The sequence below is a fragment of the Pongo abelii genome, chromosome 12, assembly GCF_028885655.2.
Source record: "Pongo abelii isolate AG06213 chromosome 12, NHGRI_mPonAbe1-v2.0_pri, whole genome shotgun sequence".
NCBI lineage: Eukaryota > Metazoa > Chordata > Mammalia > Primates > Hominidae > Pongo > Pongo abelii.
In genome coordinates, this window is record NC_071997.2 from 29705185 (window position 1) to 29731908 (window position 26724).

Here is a 26724-nt window from a genome sequence, read left to right on the forward strand (position 1 = left end):
CAGTCAGCCACTGTGAAAATCAAATCTCATCTTAGCTCTGGGCGTTTCTCTGTAGTGGTTCTCAATACAAGACCAATAAACCTGACACACGCTAGGAGTGAAATCCAGTAGAAGAGAAGCGGTCTAAGACACAAACCCGTTAAGTCAACCTTGTATTACTAAACTTCCTAATTTAGGAACTGCCCTCTGGGCCCTAACACCACTTCTTGGAGGCAGGGTCTCTGTTTATGTTTCTCTTAAACCCAGGCTGTTAGTGCAGAGGTCCCCCTGGGCCTACCTACTCCAGCCGCCCCCACCCTGGTGTCACTGCCTGGGAATGAGCTGTGCCACCATCCAGCCCAGTCCTGAGGACCGCCCAGACAGGGTAGCAGAGCCCTCCACATGGTGGTGCCTCAGGGGGCAGAAGGAGGTGCACCACCTGCTGTAAGCTGAGGAAGGAGTTAGTGGATCTGGAGCCTCGGAAGGAAGTCAGGGGACAGGGGAGTGGGGGTGCTGGCTGTGCAGAAATGAACAGGGTGGGCCGCCATGCTTGGGGGCATCCTTGCTGTGGACACAGTGAAATGTCCAGGAGATACTATGGTAGCAATCTCCACTTGTGTGGCAAAATATGTTAGGAAAATGACCCAAATGCCAAAGGGGAGGAAGAAACCATCCCAGGGGCCAGACTTTTGTTTCTGAGGGAAAACACTATTTTAATTAAGACTAGCTTTAAGGCCTTCCATTCATATACAGATCCACAGTTAGATTCCAAACAGCAAAGAGGTAATCAATCAGCTCATTTGGTCTGAAATTGTAACAAGACTTTGCTAAACGTTATAGAAAAATAACCCAGCGTGGCGTCCTCAGCCTTGGGTGTCCATGGCGGCTGAAGGCTGGGCCTCCTGCGGTCTGCTTACCCTGAGCAGCTATGCATGCGCGCGCACCTGCCTACCCCACCTGCCTGGGGCGCGCGTGGCCACAGGCACCCTTCCGAGAACCACAGCTCATGTCAGGTTTGGCACATAAATTTTATTTAACTTTCACATTGACACAATCAGGAAACCATTCTGAGAAAAGGTAGAGGCCGCCTTGAAGCGAAGCCTGGCTCCCTCCTCCACCCCGGGCTCGGCAGCACCATGCAGGCTCTGGCTGGCACTCATCCCAGGAAACTGTCCCAGGTCTCAGCGGTCCTGGCTGTGGACGGTATCTGAAATGGTCGCTGCGGCTTGCCCTGCACCAGGGCCTACCTCGTTGCCAGGAAGCTGCACTGCTGGAGGCTACCTGGGCCCTGGGTTTTATTGCTGGTGAACTTGGTTACCCACCTTCCAGTCACATGGTCCAGGATGGTGGTGTGATCAGAAATGGCTCTGGCGGTGCCCATTTTGCTGAGATGAAAGGAATCGAAATGTGTAAACTACACTGAATTCTGTGATGCTGGCATGTTGCCCCTGCTCGTCTTCAGCCCCAACATGGGAGCTCCCTGGAGAAGACAGGTGGAGACTCACTGCTGTCCACCCAGGTAAGGCAAGTCAGAACTGACGTGCTGGAATCCACAGCAGCCGGAGCTCCAAGCCCAACCAGATCCCCCATTCCTGGGCCATGGTCCTTTTAAAGCCCTCAAAGACATTCTCCTCAGGCAGAAAAAGCCTCCCCTCCCCTCACCTTCTAAAATCGTATCTCTTGTGCTGAATGAAATAGGCGCTTGACAGACACAGGTTCAGAAGCTTGGACCAGCATTACACAGGAATGGATTCTGGAAAGATGGACCCCTGGACACCACACCACCCTCTGGCCATCGCTGACTGTCTATAGGAACAAAACAGTCACAGAAAGAATGCTTTGCCTCCACAATTGTTGCAGCACCAAGATGAAGGCCAGAGGTGCTGTTTTACTCCTCAGATCTGATGCTGCAAAAGTCTCTGCGATTTCAGCAGCCCCCTTGCTTCTCTGTCCCTCCTCAGAGTGCTGGGTGCTGTTCCTGCAACCCACCAGTGACGGCTGAAGCCACCCCGACTAGCCAGGAGAACCTCAGGGGCATCCCCTTCCTTAACACCTGAGGGAAATGGCTCCTAACGCTGTGTGATGCTTCCTCCCTGCTGGGCTGTCAAACTGCAAATCTTTAGCCTTTTCTCCCCTCTGAGGTGGGCAAAGGCCAGCGACATCCTAATGCACGCAGGAGTGTGGGCAGTGTCCTCAGAGCATCTTACATCCAAAATAAGTTTTAACAGTCGGGGTCCTGCGTCATATGCTGAGGCAACTCACAGGCCTGTGGAAGACCCCGGGCGTCCTAAAAGGAGGGGTGTGGTAGAGGAAGGGTCATTTTTGGGCTCAGATCTTTACCTGGTTACCCCCAGGTCTAATAAAGATATTTGAATTCATACGTCTTATGCATTAGTTTAGCAAAAAGTCTGGTTTCTGGTACCCAAAGAGCTTAAAGTCCCCTTCGAAACGTGCATACAGGCGTCGGATGTCTCGTTTGCTGATGCCCAGGAAATAGTGCTCCACCTTGGTTCTGTTATACACGGTAATGCCCGGAGGGATGGTCGGGTATGACACCAGGTGGTCAATGCCAGCCTCTTTTAAGATGTATGGGGCATCGTCCTCCAGAGTCTCGTGGTGTCCAATCACACTGTACATTATCTCGCAGGGAGCACAGAGCTCTACATACGTCACCCAGTGAATGATGTGGTCCCCAAACTGAAGGTCTAGCCATCTGTGGTTCGGATCACCCAGGTAGCGCACGAAATCTTCAAACTGGATCCCCCGGCTCTCCGTCCGGTTCCTCCTGTATTTTCTGATGATGCCAGGAGCAATCTCATGCCTGTACCAAGGCTCAAACCGGGGATTGTGAACAAATTTATCCTTAAATGCAGAAATAAGTCTTTCAAAGGGATCTCTTACAATAAAAAACTTGAAGTATGTTTTCAATCTAAGGAAAAAAATGAACAAGAGGTTAACTTGATGCCACAGGAGCTCACAGCTGAGGGGGCGGGAGAGGGAGGAATGAGCGGAGCGCAGCACTGTGTATGGGACCCTCACCTGCCGAGGCTGCCATGAACGCATTCCACACGTCTCTTACTTACTCTACTCCAAGATCCTGTGGATTAATCCTGTTATTACCACACTTTGCAGGTGAGAAAACAGAGGCGTGGAAAACCTTACCTGTCCAAGGCTACAGTACTCATCGTAGGCAGTCACTGTGAAGACATCTATTTAATCTACCTTCTGTTTTACTTGAATGATTCAAAACTTCAAGAATGTTTACAAATTTTGTTCCTGGGCAGAAAATCCTAAGGGCAGGAACTCTGAGTCAGGAATAGATGGTGCCAGGGAAAGTTACTTTAAGGGCATATTTTTAAAAATTCAATTCAAATTGCCAGGGGAAAGGGGCAAGAGAAAATGGAGAGTCAGGCTTCACGCTCCAGTGGGCAGGAGCTGCAAGCGGGCGGCGGCAGAGCACGGCCCTGGGGAGGAGGGCCGGCAGCAGTGACGATGACAAAGACGATGACAACAGTGACATCACAGAACACGGCGTGATTACGACAGGCCAGAAACTTCTCTCTGTGCTTTGCGTGTCTTCACTCACTGAGTCTCACAAAAGCCCCATGAGTGCTCAGGGTGACAGCAGGACATTCCTCACCAGGAGCATCTCTGGTAAGGGTTGTAAGGGTGGGTAGGTGCCATGCAGGGCAGGCGCCATGCAAGGCAGGTGGCTGTAGACCCAGGAGGCAAAATCCAGCTGATGACCTGACGCGAGCTGCTGCTTCTGCATCCTCACTCCTTTTCAGCCTTGCTCTCCTGGGCCACCTGAGAGCCACTGTGTGAGAACTTCCTCATCTATTAGCTAAGGACTCCTTCCTTTTTTTTTTTTTTTTTGAGACAGAGTCTTGCTCTGTCGCCCCAGCTAGAATGCAGTGGCCAGATCTCGGCTCACTGCAACCTTTGCCTCCGGGGTTCAAGCGACTCTCCTGCCTCAGCCTCCTGAGTAACTAGGACTACACGTGTGTGCCACCACAGCGGGCTATGTTTTTGTTGTTGTTGTTGTTGTTGTTGTTTTTAGTAGAGACGAGGTTTCTGTCAGTCACACTCGTCTTGAACTCCTGACTTCAAATGATCCACCCACCTTGGCCTCCCAAAGTGCTGGTATTACAGGCGTGAGCCACTGCGCCCAGCCTGGACTCCATCCTTGCTGCGATCAGAGGTTCCGTCTCTCTACCCTGCCCATGCTGGGTGCAGCCCACACAACCACTCCAGGGGCAGCTCCCACAGCAGTGGGCACAATGCCTCTGAGAGAATCAAATACTCAGTGAGGTCTCTGCAATCCAAATCCCTTTCTTATAAAGAAAAGATCATATTCAGCAAGCAATCTATAAAACTTTACCAAAGCAGAACAAAGTTGCCTGCTAATTTCTATTAATAAAATGATGTAACCTTCATGTTAATGGACTGTGTGAAGGTAAGGCTGGAAATTCTCAGAAGGAACTGAGAGTTTTGAGGCGCCGAATGGGGGGTGTAGCTTAGCTGTCTCTCACTGATGCAAACCGACAGCCCTCTGTGGTCCTCCGATCAATCTGCCAAGTACAGAACTCAGCCTGGGGTTTTTCCCAAATTTCTTCTCAGGTTTACAAAAACTCCCCCCTCCCCTTTGAGGAAGCTGCTCTCACCGCTTCTGAATTTCTGCATCACTGAAGGAAGAGAGCCGAGGAAGGCCGTTCTTCTCGTGGTCGTGCACCACGTTTTCGGGGATCTCCTCAATGGAAGGAAATGCTCCTGGGAAGTAAACAGAAGGGAAGGTGGGTTGGCTGCTCCAGTGTGCCCCTTAGAGAAGGGCATGTCCTTACCTCATCCTTACCTTGGGCCCCATGTTCCCCACGTGTGCATGACAAGCCCACCCCCAATATCCAAGTTTAGGTCTTTGAATTTCAACTTCTTCTGCCAGGAGGATGAGCGAGTGAAGAAAAGCTTCTGGGAATCCATAAGCCAACTAGAGGAAACTGATGATTTCAGGGAGGAGGGGGAGGGAGCAGGAGTGGAAATGCTGGCAGTGCCTACCCCTGGCAATGGACCTAACTGGGCTAAATCTGCCATTAGAGGAAGATCGCTGCAAGCAAACAGAGTTCCTAACACCAGCAACACTTACTCTACTCTGAGACTGGGGGAAAATGCCAGAGAAGCAGGACTTTGGAACATTGTGCTAACAGATGCCCGCAGCAGCTTCACAGCCCCATCCCATAGACAGGCTAAGCTCTCCAAGCACCACACGCCCCCTGGCCCACAGTGGCTCTCAGGTACCCCTGCAGCATCCCAGGCTGGCAAGGAGCAAAGACCTTTTGATGCTGGAAAAATCTGACTAAGCTATGGGAGCTGTGATACATTTGAGAGAGGAGTCAAGAGAGGACAAGGCATGTCGAGAAGGCAGGGTCGTGCCAACAGCCAGGGTCTGTCATCAGGGACCAGTGCAGGTCCAGGCTGCTGAATAGTACTTCGGCAGAGGCCATCCTAGGGTTAGTGGCTGAGCAGGTTTTTCACTCTTTTCTCAATGCAGACAAATGGAAATATACTGTCAGTATGCTGAGGTTTTCTCCAAGCTTCTGCAAGCCTTAATATCCATCTTTGTGTTAATCCTGCAGGGTTAAGATTGGAGTCCTGGCAGGGAAGAATCTCCCTGGGCCTTCTGACCAGCAGACACAGTCTTGTCTGCTTTATTGATTCCTCCCGAGTGTTTAAAGCCCAGTCCAGAACTCTGCAGTACATGCTATGGATGGCTGTAAATTAGGTGTGGGTAGCACTGCTCTCAAGGGGACAATGACAGAACCAGCTCTGTGAGTCCACATATGGGCCCATTCATGCACCTGTCCCCATCCAGGTGCACTAGTGGTCACCGAAGACAGCCACAAGGACCACCCGCTTCTGTATTACATGACCCAGCAAGCCCACTCTGATTTCTATGCTGCCCTTCTAAGTGGGTGTTTACTTCTTAAAGTATGCTGCTTCACACTGTGGTGGCTGATTTGTGAGCCTTTGTATATTCCTTGTTTTCAATTCGATTTGCAGCCTCATTCTGCTTCTGAAAACCCAACATGCTATCCAATCACTGCAGAAGCACATTAATTATATGTGACAACCAGAAGATGAGGTGCCACCATTCTCTCTCCCAGCCAACCCATGGGAAAGCCAAACAGTGGCCAGGAGTGACCATCGACTCTGTGGGCAGCATCAGGAGTGGCAAGCAGGACATGGAGCCTCAGGGTCACCCACCCATGGTGCCCCAAAATCCGATTCCTGACCCAGGAGTTCCACTGCTGTTGACTAGAACTCCTGTCTGAAGCTAAATTTCATAAGCAGAGCCCATAATTATTAGGATCGGTTCAGACTAATTAGAATTTAAATAAATAAACATCTCTAAAAAGAGTAGTGAGTAATCAAAACTGCAGTGTATGAGGTCACTTTGTGATGATCTAATTTGTTCCCTAGCAAACATCAGGTTTCCTGAAGCAAGCTGACTCAATCCTCTGAACACAGATGCTTAGTGTGAAATGGGGTACAATTTCTTCCTGCTCGCTGGCACAGAACGCTTGGTCTGCAGGTAAAGAGGCTCCAGGCCCCGGGCCAGGGCTCCCCTCCCAGGCTCTACGGTGTGAGCCCTTCTCACTGCAGAGAGGGCGACCGTGAGGCTTCCTGGTGGTTCAGCGAGTGTGGGGCCCTGGGGATGTGGGACAGAGTGGGTGACTATAACCATCAGCACAGGGAACCTGAAGAGACAAAGGAGGGGGACCTGGGGGGTGGGCAAGCCACCTAAAGTGAGGATCTGCTGTGACAGGCGAGGAGAGCCGGACTGTGGCTGTGCCCCTTTGAAAAGAATCGGTGTCTAAACGAGCCCCACTAACTTTTAAGGCACAACACTAACAGGAAACAACAAAAGCAGGCCTGTCTGGAAGGCCACCAGTCCTTTCAGGACAAACCAGCCCTCTTGTGACTCCTCCTTGCCGTCCTCCCCAGCCTCCTCAGCCCCGGCCACCAAGACCCTTCCCAGATGGACATTCAGCGGACCCACACGCACCATTTAGAACAATCAGCACTTTCTTCCACTGGGTGTTGCCCACTTTGGGAGTCTGGCAGAAAAGAATCTTGTGCTTGTCACAGACAAATATTCGGTCCAGGACAAACTTGGAGACAGGAGTGTGCGAGAGATTCTTCAGGGCATCATCCCTGCAGACGTTTCTGATGAGTTCCAGGCGCTCCATGTAGACCAGGGGCTGAACGAGCCGGCTGTCTGGAAGCTCCTTCCCAGTTGGCTGCAGGTGACACAGAGCAGAAGAGGCCCAGGGACCATCAAAGGAGGCAGGACAGGGCCAAGCAGAGCCACTCCTGCTGCTCTATCCCCTCCTTTCCATCTGGGGCCTTCTCTTCTTCCCTTCCTTGCCTGTCTACAGAGTGACACCCACTATCCCCAGCCCCATCCCGAGGCCTTCAGAGCCTCTCCACCAGCCCGATTGGCAGGCTGGGCAAGGAAAGTGAATGCAAGCTTGGTTCCTCGGATGTCTTTGGAGAGAAGTTTGACTTTAAAAAACAAAATAAGGCCGGGCACAGTGGCTCATGTCTGTAATCCCAGGACTTTGGGAGGCCAAGGTGTGCAGATCCCAAGGTCAGGAGTTCGAGATCAGCCTGGCCAATATAGTGAAACCCCATCTCTACTAAAAATACAAAAATTAGCTGGGCGTGGTGGTGCACACCTGTAATCCCAGCTACTTGGGAGGCTCAGGCAGGAGAATCACCTGAACCCAGGAGGTGGAGGTTGCAGTGAGCCTGAGATCGCACCACTGCACTCCAGCCTGGGCGACAGAGCAAGACTCCGTCTTGGGGGAAAAAAAAATTAAAAACCAAAGTAAGAAGTTTGGAATCCTCTAGCTAGGGAGAAAAAGATGAAAAAGCTCAAATTCTACATGCTGGTCCATTCTTTTCAGGGCTATTTTAGAACCTAAGAGAATACCTGTAACGTGAGAGGCCTTGTGTGTGCGTGGGTTGGAGGGGGCACAGGGAGATGTACCAGTACACACAGAAGTTGTTCAGAGGCCCCCATCCTCGGTGAGTTAAAGTCCCCTTGCTGCTCACACCTCCTTGTTTCCCGGAGGCATCCTGAGGGCATTCCTGAATAGCAGGGCAGCTTCCACCAACCCCATCGGCCCCCTCTAGCTGTGGCCCTGTTTCTCAGCATTTTTAAGGCTTCTGCTGCTACATCTATCTCTCCTTTTTTTTTTTTTTTTTTTTTTTTTAATGAGATGGAGTCTCGCTCTGTGGCCCAGGCTGGAGTGCAGTGGCGCAATCTCAGCTCACTGCAAGCTCCGCCTCCCGGGTTCCCGCCATTCTCCTGCCTCAGCCTCTCGAGTAGCTGGGACTACAGGCGCCCACCACCATCCCTGGCTAATTTTTTGTTGTATTTTTAGTAGAGACGGGGTTTCACCATGTTAGCCAGCATGGTCTTGATCTCCTGACCTTGTGATCCGCCCACCTCGGCCTCCCAAAGTGCTGGGATTACAGGCATGAGCCACCATGCCCGGCCACATCTATCTCTTAAAGCTACACAGAACTTCCCAAAATTTCAAAGCAGATGATCCTTCCAAATAATTGTATTGAATGGACCCAAATATCCTTGTTATATCTTTTAAAATGCACTAGGCTTGCCAGGAAATCCATTTATAGGGTAGTTTTAACAACCTGTCCTCCCAGGAGACAACGTCAGTTAGAAAATGGGAAGGACGCAAGCCTTCTAGAACACACTAGAACCGGGACGCTGGAATTATCAGGATGACAGAGGTCCCCCCTCAGCGCCCCCTGCCCAGCTCTTCCTTTGTGGATCTACTGTAACCAAACTCCCTTACACTCATGACCTCTGGCCAGGATGCTTTCTCCCTTGTGTGTTTAAGCGAATTTCCTGGGATTCCCTGGTGGTGGGAAGAGCATCCTGGGGGATACCGACTGCCTGCTTTTCGAGATGAAGACACTGGGGAAGCAAGGGGCCCCTTTGCAGAGTGGCTTCCGTTCCTCCCACAGGGCACCAGCGGCTGCCCGGGCCCTCCACCCACCACGGAAAACCAGGAGCCACGCCAGGCACTCTCCTTGCTCTTACACGAACGGGTCTCGTTTAACCTCATTTCCTCATCCATCCCACCTCTTGCTCACTTATCCCAAAAGAGTCTCTCTGTCTTCTCCTCCCTCTCCGTTCCAAACCTAACACCAATCACGGATGGCACTCAAGAACAGCGCATCAGGGGAGAGCACCTCCCAGCAAGTTCCCTTTAGAAAATGCAGAAAACTCTGCACTTTTAGATATTGCTTTTCTTTGAACAAAGATAAGATACTAGATATTGCTTTTCTTTGAGCAAAGCATTAGAGACAAAGACAAAAATTCTTCTTCTAAGAGACGAGGTCTCGTTCTGTCACCCAGGCTGGAGTGCAGTGGCACAATCGTGGTTCACTATAGCCTCCAACTCCTGGGCTCAAGTGATTCTCCCACCTCAGCCTCCCAAGTAGCTGGGGTTATAAACACACACCACCATAACCACCTGATTTTTGTATTTTGTGTAGAGATGAGGTCTCAGTATATTGCCCAGGCTGGTCTCAAACTCCTAGGCGCAATCAATTCTCCTGCCTTAGCCTCCCAAAGTGCTGGGATTATAGGCGTAGGCCACCATGCCCAGCTAAAGAAAAAAGATTTCTTGTTCAGTTGTGTGTACGAATGAGCATTGTTTTCTTTTTTCCCTTTGGAAATATACAAAGCCAACTTAAAGATAGATATTATTTTCTATTTTCCATTCAAACATTCGGCTACACCATGCACAAAGTAAACTTTTTTTTTGAGACCGAGTTTCGCTCTTGTTGCCCAAGCTGGAGTGCAATAGCACGATCTCAGCTCATTGCAACCTCCGCTTCCTGGGTTCAAGTGATTCTCCTGCCTCAGCTTCCCGAGTAGCTGGGATTACAGGCACATGCCACCACACCTGGCTAATTTTTTGTATTTTTTAGCAGAAATGGGGTTTCACCATGTTAACCAGGCTGGTCTCGAACTCCTGACCTCAGGTGATCTGCCCGCCTCAGCCTCCCAAAGTGCTGAGATAACAGGAGTGAGCCACGGCACCTGGCCAAAATAAACTTTTAAAGGTGAGCTACAGAATCTGATCATGTTGATAAATCCCCTTTCTTGTGAGAAGACACATGCTGAGTTTTGGTGTCACCTAACGGCATGTGGCCTCAGCGGACATCACCTCTGACATCCCCCACTTCCCTCACCTCTCATCTGAGTCTCAAGAGAATGAATGGGGCAGCGGGTAAGAGAGGGGCACAGAGGACACTAAGTTCAAAGCCCAGGCCCACAACTTGCTGTCCAGGAGATACTGACCCAGTGAGCACAGTTCCTTGAGCCTCATGTTTCCCAAATGCAAACTGAGAATAAAAATATACCTCAGAGGGTGGCTCAGAAGACCAATGAGATTGAAACCCAGTAAAGTACACTGCAAACTGTAAAGCACATTCAGGCACAGTCTTTTTATTTGCAATGACTCCTGCAGGCTGGCAATCTCTCCGGGAGCACCTTCCACCCAGAGAGGGGGAGAGGGAGCACCAAGATGACCGCCCTCTTCCTCACAGGGTGTGGCATCCTCGAGGGAACCTTGTTGCGACACTTTGCCAAAGGCTTACCCTACCTTTGTTTTTATCCATGTAACTTTGATTTTCTATTAAATCCATCCTATTAAAGCCACTCTCCTGTTTTCCGTATGATTTTTTAGTTTCGTTTCTGTAGCCTGTCCAAATTATTTTCTTACCCTGGGATGCCTCAACCTAAAAGCAACACCTAGGCCATCTCAGAGTTCTGTAGACTTGACCTCCATTCCATCAATGTCGTATGAGAAGTAACCTCCAGCAGCATTCTACTCTGAATGGTGTATGTTTTCTATGTTTATTGAGTTCTAATTTATCATCCTTACACTGTGACCCATGGATAGGAGCTGTCCCCACCTCTACAGCTTGATTCTGGGCTAAAATATTTTTAGGGCTTGCTGTACCCATTTCATTCCTTCTGGTACAATTGCAACTTCAACCCTCTAGATCCAGAATGGGGGTTAGGAAGTGAGAGGCCTTCCAGAGTGCACCCCCCATCCCAGCTAGGGAATGATCAGGAATTTAGGTGCACAAGAAGCCTGCAGAGAAAGCCATGGAGCCAGAATGTCAAGCCAGGCAAGGGCTGGGTGAAGTCAGCAGCCTTGGGCTCCGCCAGGAACTCCATGGGACTGTGGAGGATCTGCCTTTTTTCTAGGCTCAGTTGTCTCATCCATACAATTTGGAGGCCGAATTAGTTGCTCTGCTGTCCAGGGCCCCCTTACACTCTAAAACCCCACGACTGGGTGAGATGTCTTCTCCCACTCCTGGTTTCCTCCTGCCCCTGCCCAATACGCTCGGCTCCCTGGGCAAGGCTCATGTTCAGCTGGTCGGGAATGCTGCACGACCAACAGTGACAGAGCAGCCCTGATGCACAGAGCTCTGTGAGGGGCACAAATATTGACGTGACCTGTGCCTCCCCGAAATGGAAATTAACAAGGTGAACTAAACATGGAGAAGTAACACAGGAAAAGGCTCTAATGCAGACGTGATGACAAGCGGAACCGGCCACAGGGGAAGGCCAGCTCCCCGCGACAGGGGTGCCGTGTTCAAGAGGACAAGGACCACGGCCTGGCTGTGCCCACCTTCAGTTCCTCAGGAATGTGCTTCTCTTCTGGCAACTTCCTCACTTCTGGCATGGTTGTCAGGAACAGAAACTCCTGTTTGGCACTGTACACTGGAAGACAGAGAGGTTGAATGTCTTCTCTAAAAGGAAAGGCACACAGGTGGATGGGACAGAACAGAGGCCCCAGAAATAGAAGCTCTCAAAGATGCCCAAATGCCTTTTGACAAAGCCATAAAAGCCATTCAGCGGAGGAGGGCAGTCTGTCCAACAAATGGTGCTGGAGCACCTGGACATTCACACACGGAACAAACCTTGATCCAGACCTCACCCCTTATTCAACAATGAACTCAAAGTGGATCACAGACCTGAATGTGAAACATAAAACCATCAATCTTTTTAAAAAACAACCAAAGAGAAAATCTGCACTGTGAAAGCCCATTTGAAGAGGAGGAAAAGACAAGCTCCAGACAGGGAAAAAATATTTATGAACCACTTATCTGACCAAGGACTCCTACCTAAAATATATAAAGAACCCTCAAACTCAACAATTAAAAAACCAACCAATCCAATTAGAAAATAAGTACGATACACCCAGACATTTCACTGGAGAGTATCCGCAGATGGGAAAGAAGTACATGCAAAGAAGGTCAAGGGTGCAGAGACCTTCACATCACAGGCTCTGCCCTCAAGCGGCTCACAACCGGTGAGGAAGTCAACCAGGAGAGAGGAAAAACCAGCGCCTACAAACACAAACCAGGTCCACAAGGGCGTCATTTTGAGTCTCGCCATATGATTCCATCACATTCCCTTCGCTGAGGGGGATTTATTTTCTTATGAGAAAGTCTAATTACAACACCTGATCCTAGTTCAATATGATACTGAAATTTGCTAACTGAGGATAAATCATTGCCACAAATATCACTGGCTCCACTGCTGAGCTGAACAGAAACTGTAACACTAAAAAAAGTAAGTGTTGCTTTAAACAGCAACTCAAGACAACCATGCTCTTCCTAGGGGCTCCAGTGGCAGGAGAAACTGGGAAAGGCAGCTAGGTGAGAAGAACATGCACACCACTGATGGGGGTTCTGAGGCCGGCCCTGTCCCAGAGGACAGAGCTGAAAGGAGCAGCCGGGAGCCCGTGAGGCCAAGGCTTCTCCACACACTTTCCAGGAAATGGAACTCCCCACCGTGGACACTGCCGCATCTGTTATTTCCTCATCTTGACACTTCACAATGGGCTTCTGGTTCACAATCAAAAACACCGTGAACCTGTGTGAAATAAACTCCAACACGTGAGAAACCCTTTATGGCCACGAGCTTACAGGGGTTCCTGTGCTGCCCAAGATCCAGGCTCCGGGACACACTCTCTAAAGCACAGTGCTGGAGGGGCAGGCTCCAGGGGAGAGGCCTACACCACCCCAGCCCAGGGCCTCTCTGACGCCTGCAGGGGTAAGTGCTCTTGTTGCTTCAGCCCAGTGTCCTTGTGCACTGGGCAAGATGCTGCGTGTCACCTCGCATCCTGCATCCAGAACTCAGCCGGCGGACATCCACCTTCAGGATCCTAACCTAACCAGGTCCCTTGGGACAATTAGGTAACATCTCACGTGAGTGAGGCAGGCTGGGTAGTGCTGTGGTGGCCACCTCGCAACGGGAGTGGGCCCACAACAGAGGATTCTCGCTGAGTTCACTGCACACTGTGCGGCCAACAGCATCCTCACCACCAGCACCCCCTGCCTCGGGGTCAGGGGCAGCACTCCCATCTCAGTGACCCAGCACCCACACATCACACCAGATCTCACAGGGCAGGGGAAGTGCCCCCTTCTATTCGCCTTAAGGCAGCCGGCTGGAAAGATCTCACAGGCAGTATTAAGGACCGCTGCGGTGCTCCTCTCCAGGTGTAAAATCCGAAAGCCCTTCATCTTTCTTCATAGGTTTTATCTTCTAACACTCCCTACCACTCCTTTTCTCCTCTTCACAAAACCCTGTTCTGCGCCTACACTTGCTTTTTTTCTAACCGGGCCCACCCCTGCTTAGCTTCCAGGATCAGTGTCTACACTGAAAACATTCAGCACGAAACTTGATACATCAAAGGAGAATGAGACCTCATTTACCAGGTGCCGCTGGGAAACAAGGCATTCTTTAGAGGCCATTCTGCCAGATAACAGTAAAACACAAAGGCACACATCTTATTTAACTATTACCGATAGAAATCTCACTAAAATGTATTACATCTACTCCTACTTTTTTAAGCAAGATAAACCATAAACAATTTAACCTCATGACCTGCCTTTTGAGTGCCTGCCATACCAGAAGGTGACATTTAGGAGAATCCTGAGTAACACCTATTTCTTATTCTCAGCAGCTCTGTTTCTCTTCAGTTCTCCAGCTAGGATCTACAATTGTGCTTCTCAACTGGGCCCCACCCCTAGTGATTCTCCTTCACTGGGTCTCAAGCAGCAGCAGGTCTGTAAAGTCCCACAGGTGATTCTGAAGTGCTGCAGGGACGAGAACCCAGCTCTAGGGCTTCAGGAGGGATCTCTCAGTGGCATGTCACTGTGCTGAAGCTGCCATGGAAATGTCTAAACTGTCAAACTGAGATCATCGTGTCACATTCCAGCAACCCTCCAAGAATCGACCCTTGCTCTGGTGATGGAACCCCAAGTCCCGGGTGTGAGCTGTCATGCTCCGTGACACCTGCCCAGATACCTGCAGGTGTAATACCACCTCCCGAGGCTGTGCAGACCTCACAGATTTCTCTCCAGGGCTCCTGGAGGATGAGGCAGGAGATGTGATGACAGCCAATCAGGGACCAACAACTGTCATGGGGAGAACCACCATGTGGGCTAATTTCAGGGTGTCCCTCTTTTCCCTGCAGACCTCCCTTCTAACCTTGCTGTCCCTCTGCAGACAGGGTGGGGCAGAGAAAGGATGGGGCAGGAGGTGTAGGACATCAGGCAGTCCTTGACACAGCCAGGACATGCCTGGGAGCTCTGTGGGGTGGAGCAGGGGCCTGTCCCCCACAGTCACACAAACAGCACAGGTCGGTGCAGCCTCCAGGAAGAACTGCTGGCACAGAGGCATCTCTAACTGCCCCTTCCCAACGCCACCATCGGCAGGAGGACACACAAAGTGCGGTGCAGAGTAAAGATGGTGTGCTTACCCACGTTCCCCAGTATCTCCCGATCAGCCTAAAGGAATGGGCCAATCCATGGCACAAATGAGGACTTCAATGACTCCATGTGTCTGGCCTCCTCGTGCTTGCCTGCTTGGCCACTCAGTGAAGTGGCCTTGGGGCTGGAGAGCACATCACACACCTCTTTGGACATATCCAGCACTCCACAGACCACAGAGCACCTCACCATGCTCAGGGCAATCACGGGCGGTGCCGGAGCAGGCAGGGTGTCCATTTGGTAGAAGAAACATTGTGATGTAGATAAGCAAATGACAAGAGCACGAAGTAGAATCAGCATTCTGAGACCCAATTTGGCGCTCTTTATCCGTCCTCATCTGAATGCCTACGTTCAGTAAAGGAGAGCTAAGAAAGCCTCCAAGACAACCTGAAGACATATATTTAAATGACCCTCCTCCACTGCACAGAGGGTGACCTTCAAACCTGTGGCTACCACACGGGCATGCCGAGCAGTTGAGGCTGCACCTCTCATGATGACACGAGGCAGAGAGAATTCCCAACTGCGAGCCTGAGAGGCACTCTGCTGCAAGGCATAAGGCCACTGTGCTGCTGGGAGGAGACCCTGCTCCTTGCTCCTAGGCACCACCCAGGCCTCAGCCACAAAGAGCACCTTCCTTCCTCCAGGGGAGATGCTTGAAAAAACCCTCCAGCCCCTCCCACCCCACCTCCCCTCACACCTCTGTAACATGAAGGAACGGAGGCCATGACCTCCAAGGTCCCTGCTGGCCCTGCTGGCATGAAAGTCCTTTGACTCCATGACAGAAGTCATCTGTGCATGTACCTAGGAACAGTGTTGCAGCAAGGTCTGAATTAGCCAAAATTCATTCCACCAGGAAGCATACCTACCATCTGGGTCTTTAAAGGTCAACGTGATGAACTTGCTAGCCACCATGAACATGAAAATCACCCAAAAGCATGCGGCCAGCAGAAGCCACTGGTGGTGCATGTTGTCACACTGCAGCCATTCACTGACTCTTCCTGGAAAACACAAGTGAGATGCCCCTGCTGCTTACAAATACATCAAGTCAACAAAGAGGAATGAAGACGGCAGATGATTTCAGTCAGTAAGTATCAGCACAAATATTTCCGTTTTTTTCCACTGCTACAATAGGTAGTTTGACTTGGCATTTAACATTTCATATTGAATAATATAAATGATTGATTCAATAATAAAATCAAATTTAGAACACCCTAATGGAGAGACATGATAAGGAGAGAAGACCACCTCCGTGTGTTCTCAGAACACAGAATAAGACTCCTTTGCACATTTGATCCCTGACTCCTGTTGGGCCCAGGCTAAGGTCCCAGTGAGCTCCCATGATGGTCTGGAAGCAGGTGGCAGGAAGAGGCCTGCCAAGGACTAGGCCTTAGCTGAGGGTCATTCATAGTGGGCAGAAGCCATGCTGGGGCAATTATGAGCTGGCTGTGTTTAAAATTCTGACTGGCTGACAAGATGTAGCCACACCTAGAGAAGCTCTAAAAAAGCAAAGGAATGAACACTGATGCTTCTCGCCTCCGCCCACTCGCCAGCAACGGCCTGGGTAGAACACTGAGGTGGGTGTTTTTCATGCTGTCACAGCCAGGGAGCAACACGGGGCATGTTGGTCCTCAGCCTGGCATAGAAGCCACACTCTCCTGCAGGAGGCACATAAAGAACTGGGAAGTCACTGTCAGTTCTCGGCAGGTGACACAGGAAAGTGTGTTTCATTTCACCTTTAACATAGTGCTTCTTCAAGCCAAAGCTCTCCACGTACAGACACGACCCCGGGCTGAGCTGGCTTCCACCAACTGACTGAGGCCATCCATCACTTCTGCATGGCAGGGAGAAGTGGTCCCCTCAACACGGTGCTGACGGCAAATAATTTCAGAGAGAGCCTCCTAACCCTGGGTGGGTCAGAGCTCCATGAAGACCCAGGTAAATCACTCTCCTTGTCTCAACATTTACATCCTAGAATCTCACTGGAACCAGGCATCTGGAATGCAAATAGGCTCCATGACACACCCACCACGTGGTTATCCGGCCACACCTGAATACAGCCTGCAGTGGGGAGCTCACCACCTGCCAAGCTGCCTGGGTTTTCTCCGAATGGCTCGCGAGCCACCCTCAGGTGCCCGTGTATAAGGCTTCGTGTGTTTCCTGGGGTCACCAATAGGGTTGCCTGATTAGACAAATAAAAATACAGGACACCTCCCAAGTTAAGACTGAATTTCAGATAACATAAAATTTTAGTGTAAGTATAACCCAAATATTGCATAAGACATACTTATACCCCCCTCCAAATCCAGTACTTTTTGTGCCCAGATATGAGGCCCAGTGTCCTTCCTGGGTTCCCCAAGTCGGGTTGAACACATAAAAACACAAGATACCCAGTTAGGTTTAATTTCAGTTAATTTTTTTAGTATAAAGTATGTCCCAAATATTACATATACTTATACTAAAAACAAACAAACAAACAAAAAAAAACAACCTATGTGCTGTTTTCTGAACTCCACATTTAACCGAGTGTACTGTAGTTTATCAGCAACACCACCCAGCAGGGGGCATGCCAAATTCCTTGGAAGCCAGCTGTCCTGTCTCTTGTCTCCATCCCACAATCCCCTCCTCCTTCCGCCACTCCTTGTCAGAGGCAGTGAGGCACAAAGAACCCCAGACTTGGTTCAAATCCCTGCTCACACCCATTAGCTCTGTGACTCCATAAGTCACTTAACCTCTCTAAGCCTCAATGTCCCATCTCTAATAGAAGGCCCTCCTCCTACCAGAGTGGCCATGAGGATTAAATGAGACAAAAAACCAGCACCCACCTGGCCTGGTGCAGACCCCCAGTAAAAACTGACCAATCCCTTGGCACTCTTCATGATTTTCCAGCTTAATCTATACCCTTCTCAGTGTGGTTGCCAGAAATTAATGCAACAGTATGGTCTACACCAAGAAGAGAGAAAAAAACAAGACATACTCTTATTCCAGCAACTGCTAACTTCCCTTCAAGAAACTGAGGCTTACACTGTGGCCAGAGGATGCAGGGCCCAGCAGTACCAAGTCCACTGAGCTCATCCCTCTAAGACAGCACACTCAGGGGGGTCCATCCTCATCGGTCACAGTGAGAGTACCCCCCTGAAAAATGCCAGCTGCAGGCCATTTCTAACCGAGCAGCAGAGGCACCAGGGTGGGTTGGGGAGGGAGTAAAAAGAACAGGATGTACCATGCAATTCTGAACAGAGAGGTCCTGGCTCTGAGTATCCTGGGGCTTGCAACCCACCCTCTCCTAGGATCAGTGCTATGAAAAAGGGAACAGTGATAAGAGGCACTGCCTCCCTCCTGCACGTGACGCGCTGACTCTGCAGAGCATGTGGCGGGAGGACCTGGGAACTGCACATTCCACTGCCTGCTCTGCTCATTCCCTCCAGGCTTCCAATCCCTGAGCACCCTTGCCCGGCCTCAGGACAGCACTTGGGAGGTTTTTATAGTTTAAGAATCAAATCTTTCCAATGGAACTAGTCTTCTGAAGGAATCTAACATGATTTCGCCCACTGAGCTCATCTGCAGGTAAAGTGGGAAGATAATGAAGCCTTACCTGAAAATGAAGAGCACCTCTTCTGCTCTCCAGGAAGCCAGGTGGCCTAGGGATAGGATTTCTCCATCTATGCGAGTTGAAAACTGAGAGGCGCACTATCCTGAAGCCATATGTGCCTTCCTAAGTATTGAATTTTCATTTAAAGTCAGGAGCTCTTAGCTTATTTCACCCGGGCGGGGGGTCCGGGGCTGGTCTACACTCACCCTCTCCCTATCTAGTCTTTCACCCGGGTCGGGGGTCAGGGACTGGTCTACACTCACCCTCTCCCTAGCTAGGTGGCTGTGGGTGTGTCACTGAAGAGCTCTTCGGGCTCCCATTTTTCATCCACAAGAATAAACAGCTACCTGCACACCCATCAGTCAGAAGACCTTCTCAACAGTCATTCAACTGACAATGTACCATCTAATGTGTTCTTTCACATGGGTATTTCATTTTCAAAAAATCCATTTTTAACTTGACTTCTGCAAACTCTTACTAAACTAAGATATACAGAGAGTCCCTTCCCTGGCCACTCCATTAGGACAGGAGAAGGGTGGACTGCAGGGTTCCCACCTCCTTCCCCTGCTTATTCCCTGCTTCTTGTCCCTGGGATGGTACCAGGACATGTGGAGACTCCAGTGGGGGATGTGGATTTGCAAAGCTTCAAGGGCAAAACCCTAGCCCTGCCAAAACCACTCTCTTGAGAAGAGCATTACACCCCAGGCCCCTATCAGCATTTCAAGCATAGCTGCCTACCAGCATGCCCATACCTGGCTGTAGGGCCCCTTGCAGGCCACAAAGCCTGTGGGCGGTCACTGCGGAGTCCAGGAGGGAGCTCTCTGAGGAGCTCCCGGCCACTGGGCTTCTTGTACACTCGGTGTAAGCAGGGCCTGCTCCCTTTCCCATGGGCAGCAGAGGAAGAGTCAGCTCTGCCTCATCACCACCGAGGTGGCACCCCCAGCACCGCACTGCGCCACCTGACCTTGCTCCACTTCCTCCACTGCACCTAGCACAGCCCAGATGCTCTCGCTGTGTGCCGTTTGCTCTCCTTGCAGAATGTGGGCTCATGCTGGTCAGGACAGCAGGGACCAGCACAGTGCCTGGCGCACCACGAGCCAACAATCACTATTTGCTGAATGACTGTGTCAACTGAGCAACTTACTAGAACTCAGGAACGTGGAAAGGTACTTTAGGAGGCAGCCTGCCCAACCCTCTCCCTGAGGGTCTCCAGGCTTTTTCAAGAATGAGGCCCCCTTTCAACCTCAAAATATTTCTCTAGTCTCCACAGAGCAGTTCTATGTTTAATATCCATTAACTGAGACTAGAAAACAACCAAATGCTATGAGGACTTCAGTATTATTTGAAAACAAAATGATCTAAGCCACAGCATGCGTATGCATTCAAATACACTTACTACGTAAAACACATTGATTGGGGGGGTTAGGAAATCATGCCAAAGTCCAAAAACATTTTCATTTTAAATAAAACTCCACGATGAAAGGCAAGCCAATGACATAGATCCATATCCAAAGTGTCAAGATATACCAGTAAACAAAAAAGACAAGTTGCAGGATGGAATGTATGATCCCATTTGCTAAAAAAATCATGTATGTGTGAAATATATATGATTACACACATATACAAACATACACACATATATGTAATACATAGAATAAAATCATGAGAGGACAGTAAGAGCTTTTTTTGTACTTTATACAATTTATACTTTAAATATTTGTAATAAGCATTTTATCTTTTTTTTTTTTTTTTTTTTTTTTTGAGGCAGGGTGTCTCTCTGTCGCCCCGGCTGGAGTGCAATGGTGCAATCTTGGCTCACGGCATCCTCTACCTCCTGGGTTCAAGCGATTCTCCTGCCTCAGCCTCCTGAGTGGCTATGATTACAGGCACGCCACGCCCGGAAAATTTTTGTAGTTTTAGTAGAGATGGGGTTTCACCATGTTGGCCAGACTGGTCTTGAACTCCTGACCTCAAGTGATCCACCTGCTTTGGCCTCTCAAAGTGCTGGGATTATAGGCATGAGCCACCGCACCCGGCCTAGTTAAAAATTTAGAAAACTGGGACTTGTTCTACAAGTCACATCCTACATGAGCCAATCAGAACCAGTAAGGCTACAGCCCGGTCCTCTCTCAAAATACCCACTTCCCTCAGGTCCAATATCTCTACAGTTGACAAAATACAGTGCTCAAACATCAATAGGTGTGTATGTGCATACAAGTTTAAGGACAAAATAACCTAAAAATAATGACTTCAAGCTCATTATTCGTTATCCAGTATCCAGTGTATTCATTCATCCAGTAAAACAGCTGCCAAGGATATGACCCTGAGTCCCTAACCAAACACACACACAGTTCTTGTCCTTACAGAGCTTGTCGTCTAACAGGCCCACACGAAGGAAAGAATCTATCTGAGGAGTGGTACTTGATGGTATGAGAGGCACATGGTGCTGTGGGGAGAAAATACAAGGGGATCTGCCTTGGGCAGAGTGGTCCGGGCCAGCAGAGTTACCTAAAGTGAAGGGCAGGGTTCCAGGCCAAGGGAAGGGGCCCCTGAGTAACTAAAGGCAGGCCCATGTGGCTGGAGTTCTGGGGCACAGGCTGAGGCAGATGCAGGCCAGACAACAGGGGGCCTTCCAGAGCTATTATGGTCTTTTCCTGGCAAGCAATGGGAGCCCCTGAAGAGAGTTTTACATGAGAAGAGGGGTGGTGATATCATGATCTGATTTAAATTTTGAAAGTTTCTTCAGCAGCAGAGTCAAAGGTGCAAAAAGCAAATGTCCACTCAGCCACTGCCCGGTCTCAAGGTCATTTTCATTCATGGAGGAGGGAGAATTCTAACTGGGTACAAGCAACCCCAGTTGGGTGCTCCACATCCCATCATCTCTGGCTGTGGCTCTAGAAGCCAGCAGATGAGCTAGGAGGATCCACATTATCTGGTGTGGTGGGTTTTGATGAATCCTAAAGAGTGGTGTGCCCAGCTAAGCGTGATGTCATTTGCTTCAGGATTATGTGCCTTCTGAATCTAGACATCTACCTGAAGGTGTCTGGCTTTATGTCTGGGGTGGTGGATCACAGCCCTGGCTGGACACCTGAGAAACTTCCAAGAAACACAGTGATACCCCAGGCCCCAAGAATACCCCAGCCAAGACAACACGAATCTCTGGAGGCAGTACCCAGGCATTTTTTAAAAGCTCTCTTCGTGACTCTAATGAGCAGCTGGGACTGAAAATTGCTGGTCCAGGACCTCACCCCTTCTTAAATTTTAATGCCTACATGAATCCCCCTGGGGATCTTGTTAAAATGCAGACTCTAGGCATTCTGGCATAAATGCCATTCTCCCCCCACCTCCTTCCATCTTAAGGAGGAAAATTGGCAGCAAAAAAGCATCTAGTCAACGAGAGTCTATTGATGCTCTGAATTACAAGTGTTCCAAATACACAGCTAAAAGAGGTTTAATTAGAATCTAAGACCTTCCATCACTGCCTTCATCTTACTCTCCTTTCCAGCCCTCCCATCTACGGTTAACTAGACTCTGTAGAATTAGGCTTTGTCTGACTTTGGAAAACAACACAAAACTCTGCCCTATTTTTTTTTTTTTTTTTTTTAAAGAGAGGCATTCCAAATTCACTTCGCTCCAGCTCCTCTAAGTCCGACCCATCCTCTGCATTGTTTCCTTGAATACAGAATTTCACCATGGGGTTTGCCTCCTATCTGAGGATGACACCACCAAGGCTCATTATTTCTGTCTACAAGAGGACTGGGGCCTGACATAAAGAGTCCTTCCTCAGGACTCTGCCAAGGGCTGCTGCTCTCCCTACAGCTAGGGGACAAATGGCCTTTAAAAAGCCTGGCATTTTCTGTAATTAACTCCCCTTTGTTCAAGGAGCCAAGACAACTCCCAGAGTGCCTCTAGAGCTAATGGTGGGAGCGGAACCTGAGCCCCTGCACGCCCTCCCTTCGGTCATGGCGCAGGCCCTGAACAGAGCCTCCTGACCCCCAGAATCTGCATATCCATCTTCAGAGCTTTCCTACTTCCAGTCATTAAATGGGATTTTCACGAGTCAAGATGTCAGGATCTGAAACCAAGCCAGAGGGTTTGGTTCCTCAATTCAACCCACAAGCTGAACTGGCAACCGAAGAACTTAAGGCCTTATGGGGAAAGCAGGGTCAGGGAAGGAAGAATCTACAAGAAGCCCTAATCTTCCCCCTTCCCCACCTTAAATAAAAGATAAATAGCACACATTGTACATGTTTGTAATTACTAACAATGGAAATGTTACTATTACCATCTCTTGATGCAAATCCTTCCTCCCCTGCATTTTGAAAAGGAAACTTGTAAATTCATTTTGCTCAGCTGCCAATACCATTCCTGCCAGCAGCTTTTCCCCACGTCTGAGTTGTCATCCAGAAGCACAGTGCCTTTCTTACTCTGCTGATGAGTTTGCCTCCCACCTCCCAGGCCCCATTTCTAATATGCGCATTCACTTATCAAAGGTTCTGAAAAGTCCCATGGTAAATAAGCCCACTTAACTCTGCTTAACCAGCCTTTTTCCAGACATTTTTTCATTCAGCAATATTTACCAAAGCCCTCCTCTGAGCCGAGGCTGTTCTAGGCCCTGGGGATATAGAAACACACATTCCCTGCTCTCACAGTGCTTCCTACTAACAGACATACATGGGCCATAAACAAATCAAGTGATCAATGTATAGGATCAAGCCAGGTGACAGGTGCAGTGGCTAATGAACAAGGGCATGGGCAGAATGTTGAGAAAAGGCAGGACAGATTGTGGGAGCAAGCCATGCAGACCCCTGGGCAAAGACTGTGGTCTGGGTCCCAGAATTCCAAAAGTGGCAAGAAGGCCAGTGTTCCTCATGCAGAGTGAGCAAGCAGGGACACGGGTGGGTCAGATGAGGAAGCCTGTCAATGGCCCTTTACTGACAACCTCACCTCATACACACACCAGGGATCACATGTCCAGGGCTCAACTTTTAAAACACAGCCAGACTCTAAAGGAAACTTCAAACACACACACACACACAAACCTGGTAATGTACAAGGAACTGGTAACCCCAGGAGGATGACAGGAGAGATGAGAACTAGACAGACCAGGGCTGCAGAAACGGGGACATTTCACCGTCAACCCTGAGCACGTTCTGAACTACAATGCATTACCCTATCAATAGAATCATTAAATTACAACTTCATAATGCAAAGTGTGGCATATGAATTTATACTATAAAGTTCTATTGCATGTCACTGAGACTTTCAAATTCATAGTAAAGGTTTCTCTCAATCTGCGTTCAGAAATTTCCTTTGTCTTCTCTGTTGTCATCCTTACAATTTACCGCCTTGGAATGATTAACCACACTTAGTTAGGAGAATGAAAACATATTCTTAACTGTCCAATGAGAAATACTCCTGTAGTTATGACAGGTTTTCATGAACAATAATAATAATATACAGTAAACACCTGTATGGGGTTCACTCTGTACCAAGCACAGGTCTCAGCAGGTACTAACATAATCCCAGCCTCAGAGCACACTCCTATTATTATATTTAAGGAAACGTTTCTAAGCACACATTTACATACTCCTAATCAAGAGTTTAAAATCTGCACAGGCAAGAAAAAAGGCAGGAACAATACTGAATGGCATGCTCAAATAACTGATGAGCTCACATTCTCCTTCGCGTACCTTCTGCAGCCTGGGGCTTACATTTCCTTGCTGTGTTTCCCCTGAACTGACGTTCTTGGTTCCTCTTGTCACTGGATAGGAAAATTAAAAAAAAAAAAAAAGCATCATTAAAAGTTACAAGATCAACTTACTTAGTACAACTTGGTTTATACTTAGGAAGGAAATAGTTAACCATTTTGATGATTCAAATATACTTGGCAGAATGGGTTTCTTACAAAGACAGGTTATATTTGGATTTATTGGTAAATGAATATTCTAAATGTACCAAAACCACTAGCTGTTTAAAAGACTCTTCCATGTAACATAGTGTGAAAAATGAAACATTTTTTGTAGCAAAAATAATCAAATCCAATTATGCCTGTTTCATATGTTTGAAATAGGTAAAGGATTCCTATATAAGATGATCAATTCTTCCAATGCAAAATGTTCTCTGAGTTTTTGTACTCCTTACACCTTTAGCACCTGGAAAATTCTAGCCAAATGTCATATCATAAATAACCAGAAACAAGCCAAATTCATGGAATTAGATCATGGATTTAGAAGATCTACCAAAATAAACATACAACTCATTTAACATACAATAAAGCCCAAGCTGACTGGGACACATGCAGCACGGTCTCTCTCTGCCTCCCTTTAAGAACTCAATGCTAAAATTAAAAGCAATTTCCTATTATGTCGATTGAAAAATTAAGCTTTATATACAGTCATTCATCACTTAACAATAGGGATACCTTCTGAGAAATGTGTCGTTAGGTGATGTTCTGCAAACATCAGAGCGTTCTTACACAAACCTAGATAGTACAGCTGACCACACACCTAGGCTATATGGAATCATCTATTGCTCCCGGGCTACTAACTTGTACTGCTGTTACTGTACTGAATACTGTAAGCATCTGTAATACAATGGTAAGTATTTGTGTATCTCAAATTAGAAAAGGTAGAGTAAAAATAAGGTAGTATAGTCTTATGGGACCACTGTTGTATATGTGGTCCATCATTGTCAGAAACATCATGTACGGCATTTGATGGTCCTCACATCCAGGTTATCCAGACGAGTATGAAAAGAAAATGAACTCCTGGGTTTCTGCAATCTCTAAGGTCCTGCAACCACCTCTCTCCCCTGTTTCTATTCCTGGCTCTCTCTCACCTTTTCATTGTATGAACTCCTCAAACACTGAAAAATGATCCGAATATAACTGCAAGTTGCCTGTGATGTTTACAAATTCTTTCCTTTCTTTGTTCAGTTTTGCAAACACCCCAATTTTCATTTCAGCGAAGGAAAGAATTTTCTGCTTAGGTATTTCTTTGAGATTCTATTCTTCAGGGTCAAGAGCAATTCTGAATTCCAATTCTGAGCCAAGATGGACTAAGCTCTTAATTATAATGGGGAGGGAAACGGAAAGACCACTTCTCTCTTTGTGTCTTTTCTTTTTAACCCAGTCACTGAAAAGAGTGAAGGAGGAGGTGGTTGGTGATCAGAGAGCCAGAGCTAAACTGAGCTGCCTAATTTTAACAGCGTCTGAGACATTTCTCACTCTGGCGCTCTAAGCAATGCAATAACCCAACTCCTCATGGCCCAAAGCCCCAGACTCTGGTTTTCAGACAAAAACAAAACAAAACAAACAAACAAACAAACAAAAAAACCCACCTTTATGACAGTCCTGCCGCTGAGCTAACCAGAACCTGGCTGCACTACTTTCCATTCACTGCCCAACCCTTTCCTGCCTTGCAGACTTGGAAAGCAAAAATGACAGTTTTTGGAAAACCCGGTTCACCTTCCCAGTCAGAAGTACAGAACTGCATGCCTCAACCTCCAACTTCGGACAGGCCTCCTGACAGCGAAGATCAGAGGCTCAGGGCACCCCGGGGCCCCTCAGGCAGGGAACGTGCATTCCCACCCCTGCCTCCCCTCGCACCCAGGCTGCACATGCTCCTTCTTCCCTGCCTTCCTCTGCATGCTCCTTGGACCCGAACGGAACCCTTTCTTCCTCTCTCCATCGACAATTACAAACGCAAATTCTCAGCCAAGGATGAAAGAAGTAAATTGTAGCCTCGCACAAGTATCAATAATTCCGCGGGTCACAGCATCCGGCACAAGGACGCCTTCTTATTGCATAATTAACGCGAGGAAGGCTCTTCCCGCTACTCCCGCGAACTAGGGAGGTCTTCAAGTCGCCAAAACACACCGGGATGTGGCTCGCCAGGACAAAACCCGCAGGTTCTCCGGTTTTTCCGTGCGCCCCGCGGCGGCCCGGGCGCTGAAACCCACCCGCCTGCGCGTCCCCGAGCTCACCCTACTGGAGCGGCGCTCGTCCGGGTTCTTAGGCTCCTCCCCTGGCCCTGGAGGCGCCGCGCGGGTCGGGCCTCGCCTGGCCTGTGGGCGAAGCGCGCGGGGTCCCGGGAGCGCGGGAGGCCCGCCCCACCCTGCCCCGAGGCCTCCGCGCCGCCGCCGGCGGCCTCCGCGCCGCGGCCCGTCGGGTCCCGGGATGTGGCGGCGGCGGCGGCGGCGGAAGGAAGGAAAACGCCCGGCGCGCGAGACCGGCTCTGGGGACCAGGACGCCGCCGCCGCCCCAC

General features: G+C 49.1%; 1 protein-coding gene across 10 annotated transcripts; it reads right to left on the reverse strand.

Moving 5' to 3' along the window:
- Positions 1-988: 988 nt before the first annotated feature.
- CHST10 (carbohydrate sulfotransferase 10) lies at positions 989-26593 on the reverse strand. 10 transcript variants are annotated; one of them, XM_024241899.3, is made up of 8 exons: positions 26444-26593; positions 24151-24221; positions 16602-16861; positions 15735-15866; positions 11718-11809; positions 7040-7274; positions 4644-4749; positions 989-2908 (listed from the first exon to the last, which is right to left on the reverse strand). In XM_024241899.3, the coding sequence occupies exons 4-8, from the start codon at positions 15832-15834 to the stop codon at positions 2371-2373; spliced, it is 1071 nt and encodes a 356-aa protein (XP_024097667.1). In that variant the 5' UTR covers positions 15835-15866; positions 16602-16861; positions 24151-24221; positions 26444-26593; the 3' UTR covers positions 989-2370.
- Positions 26594-26724: the final 131 nt, after the last annotated feature.

Coding starts and splice junctions, on each gene's coding strand:
- CHST10 (XM_054545727.2), bottom strand. CDS start 26,107: ATGCAGAGGAAGGCAGGGAAGAAGGAGCATGTGCAGCCTGG. Junction 11,810..15,734: donor GACCTTTAAAGACCCAGATG/GTAGGTATGCTT, acceptor TCTGTCTTCCAG/TGTACAGTGCCAAACAGGAG. Junction 7,275..11,717: donor ACATTCCTGAGGAACTGAAG/GTGGGCACAGCC, acceptor TGTCACCTGCAG/CCAACTGGGAAGGAGCTTCC.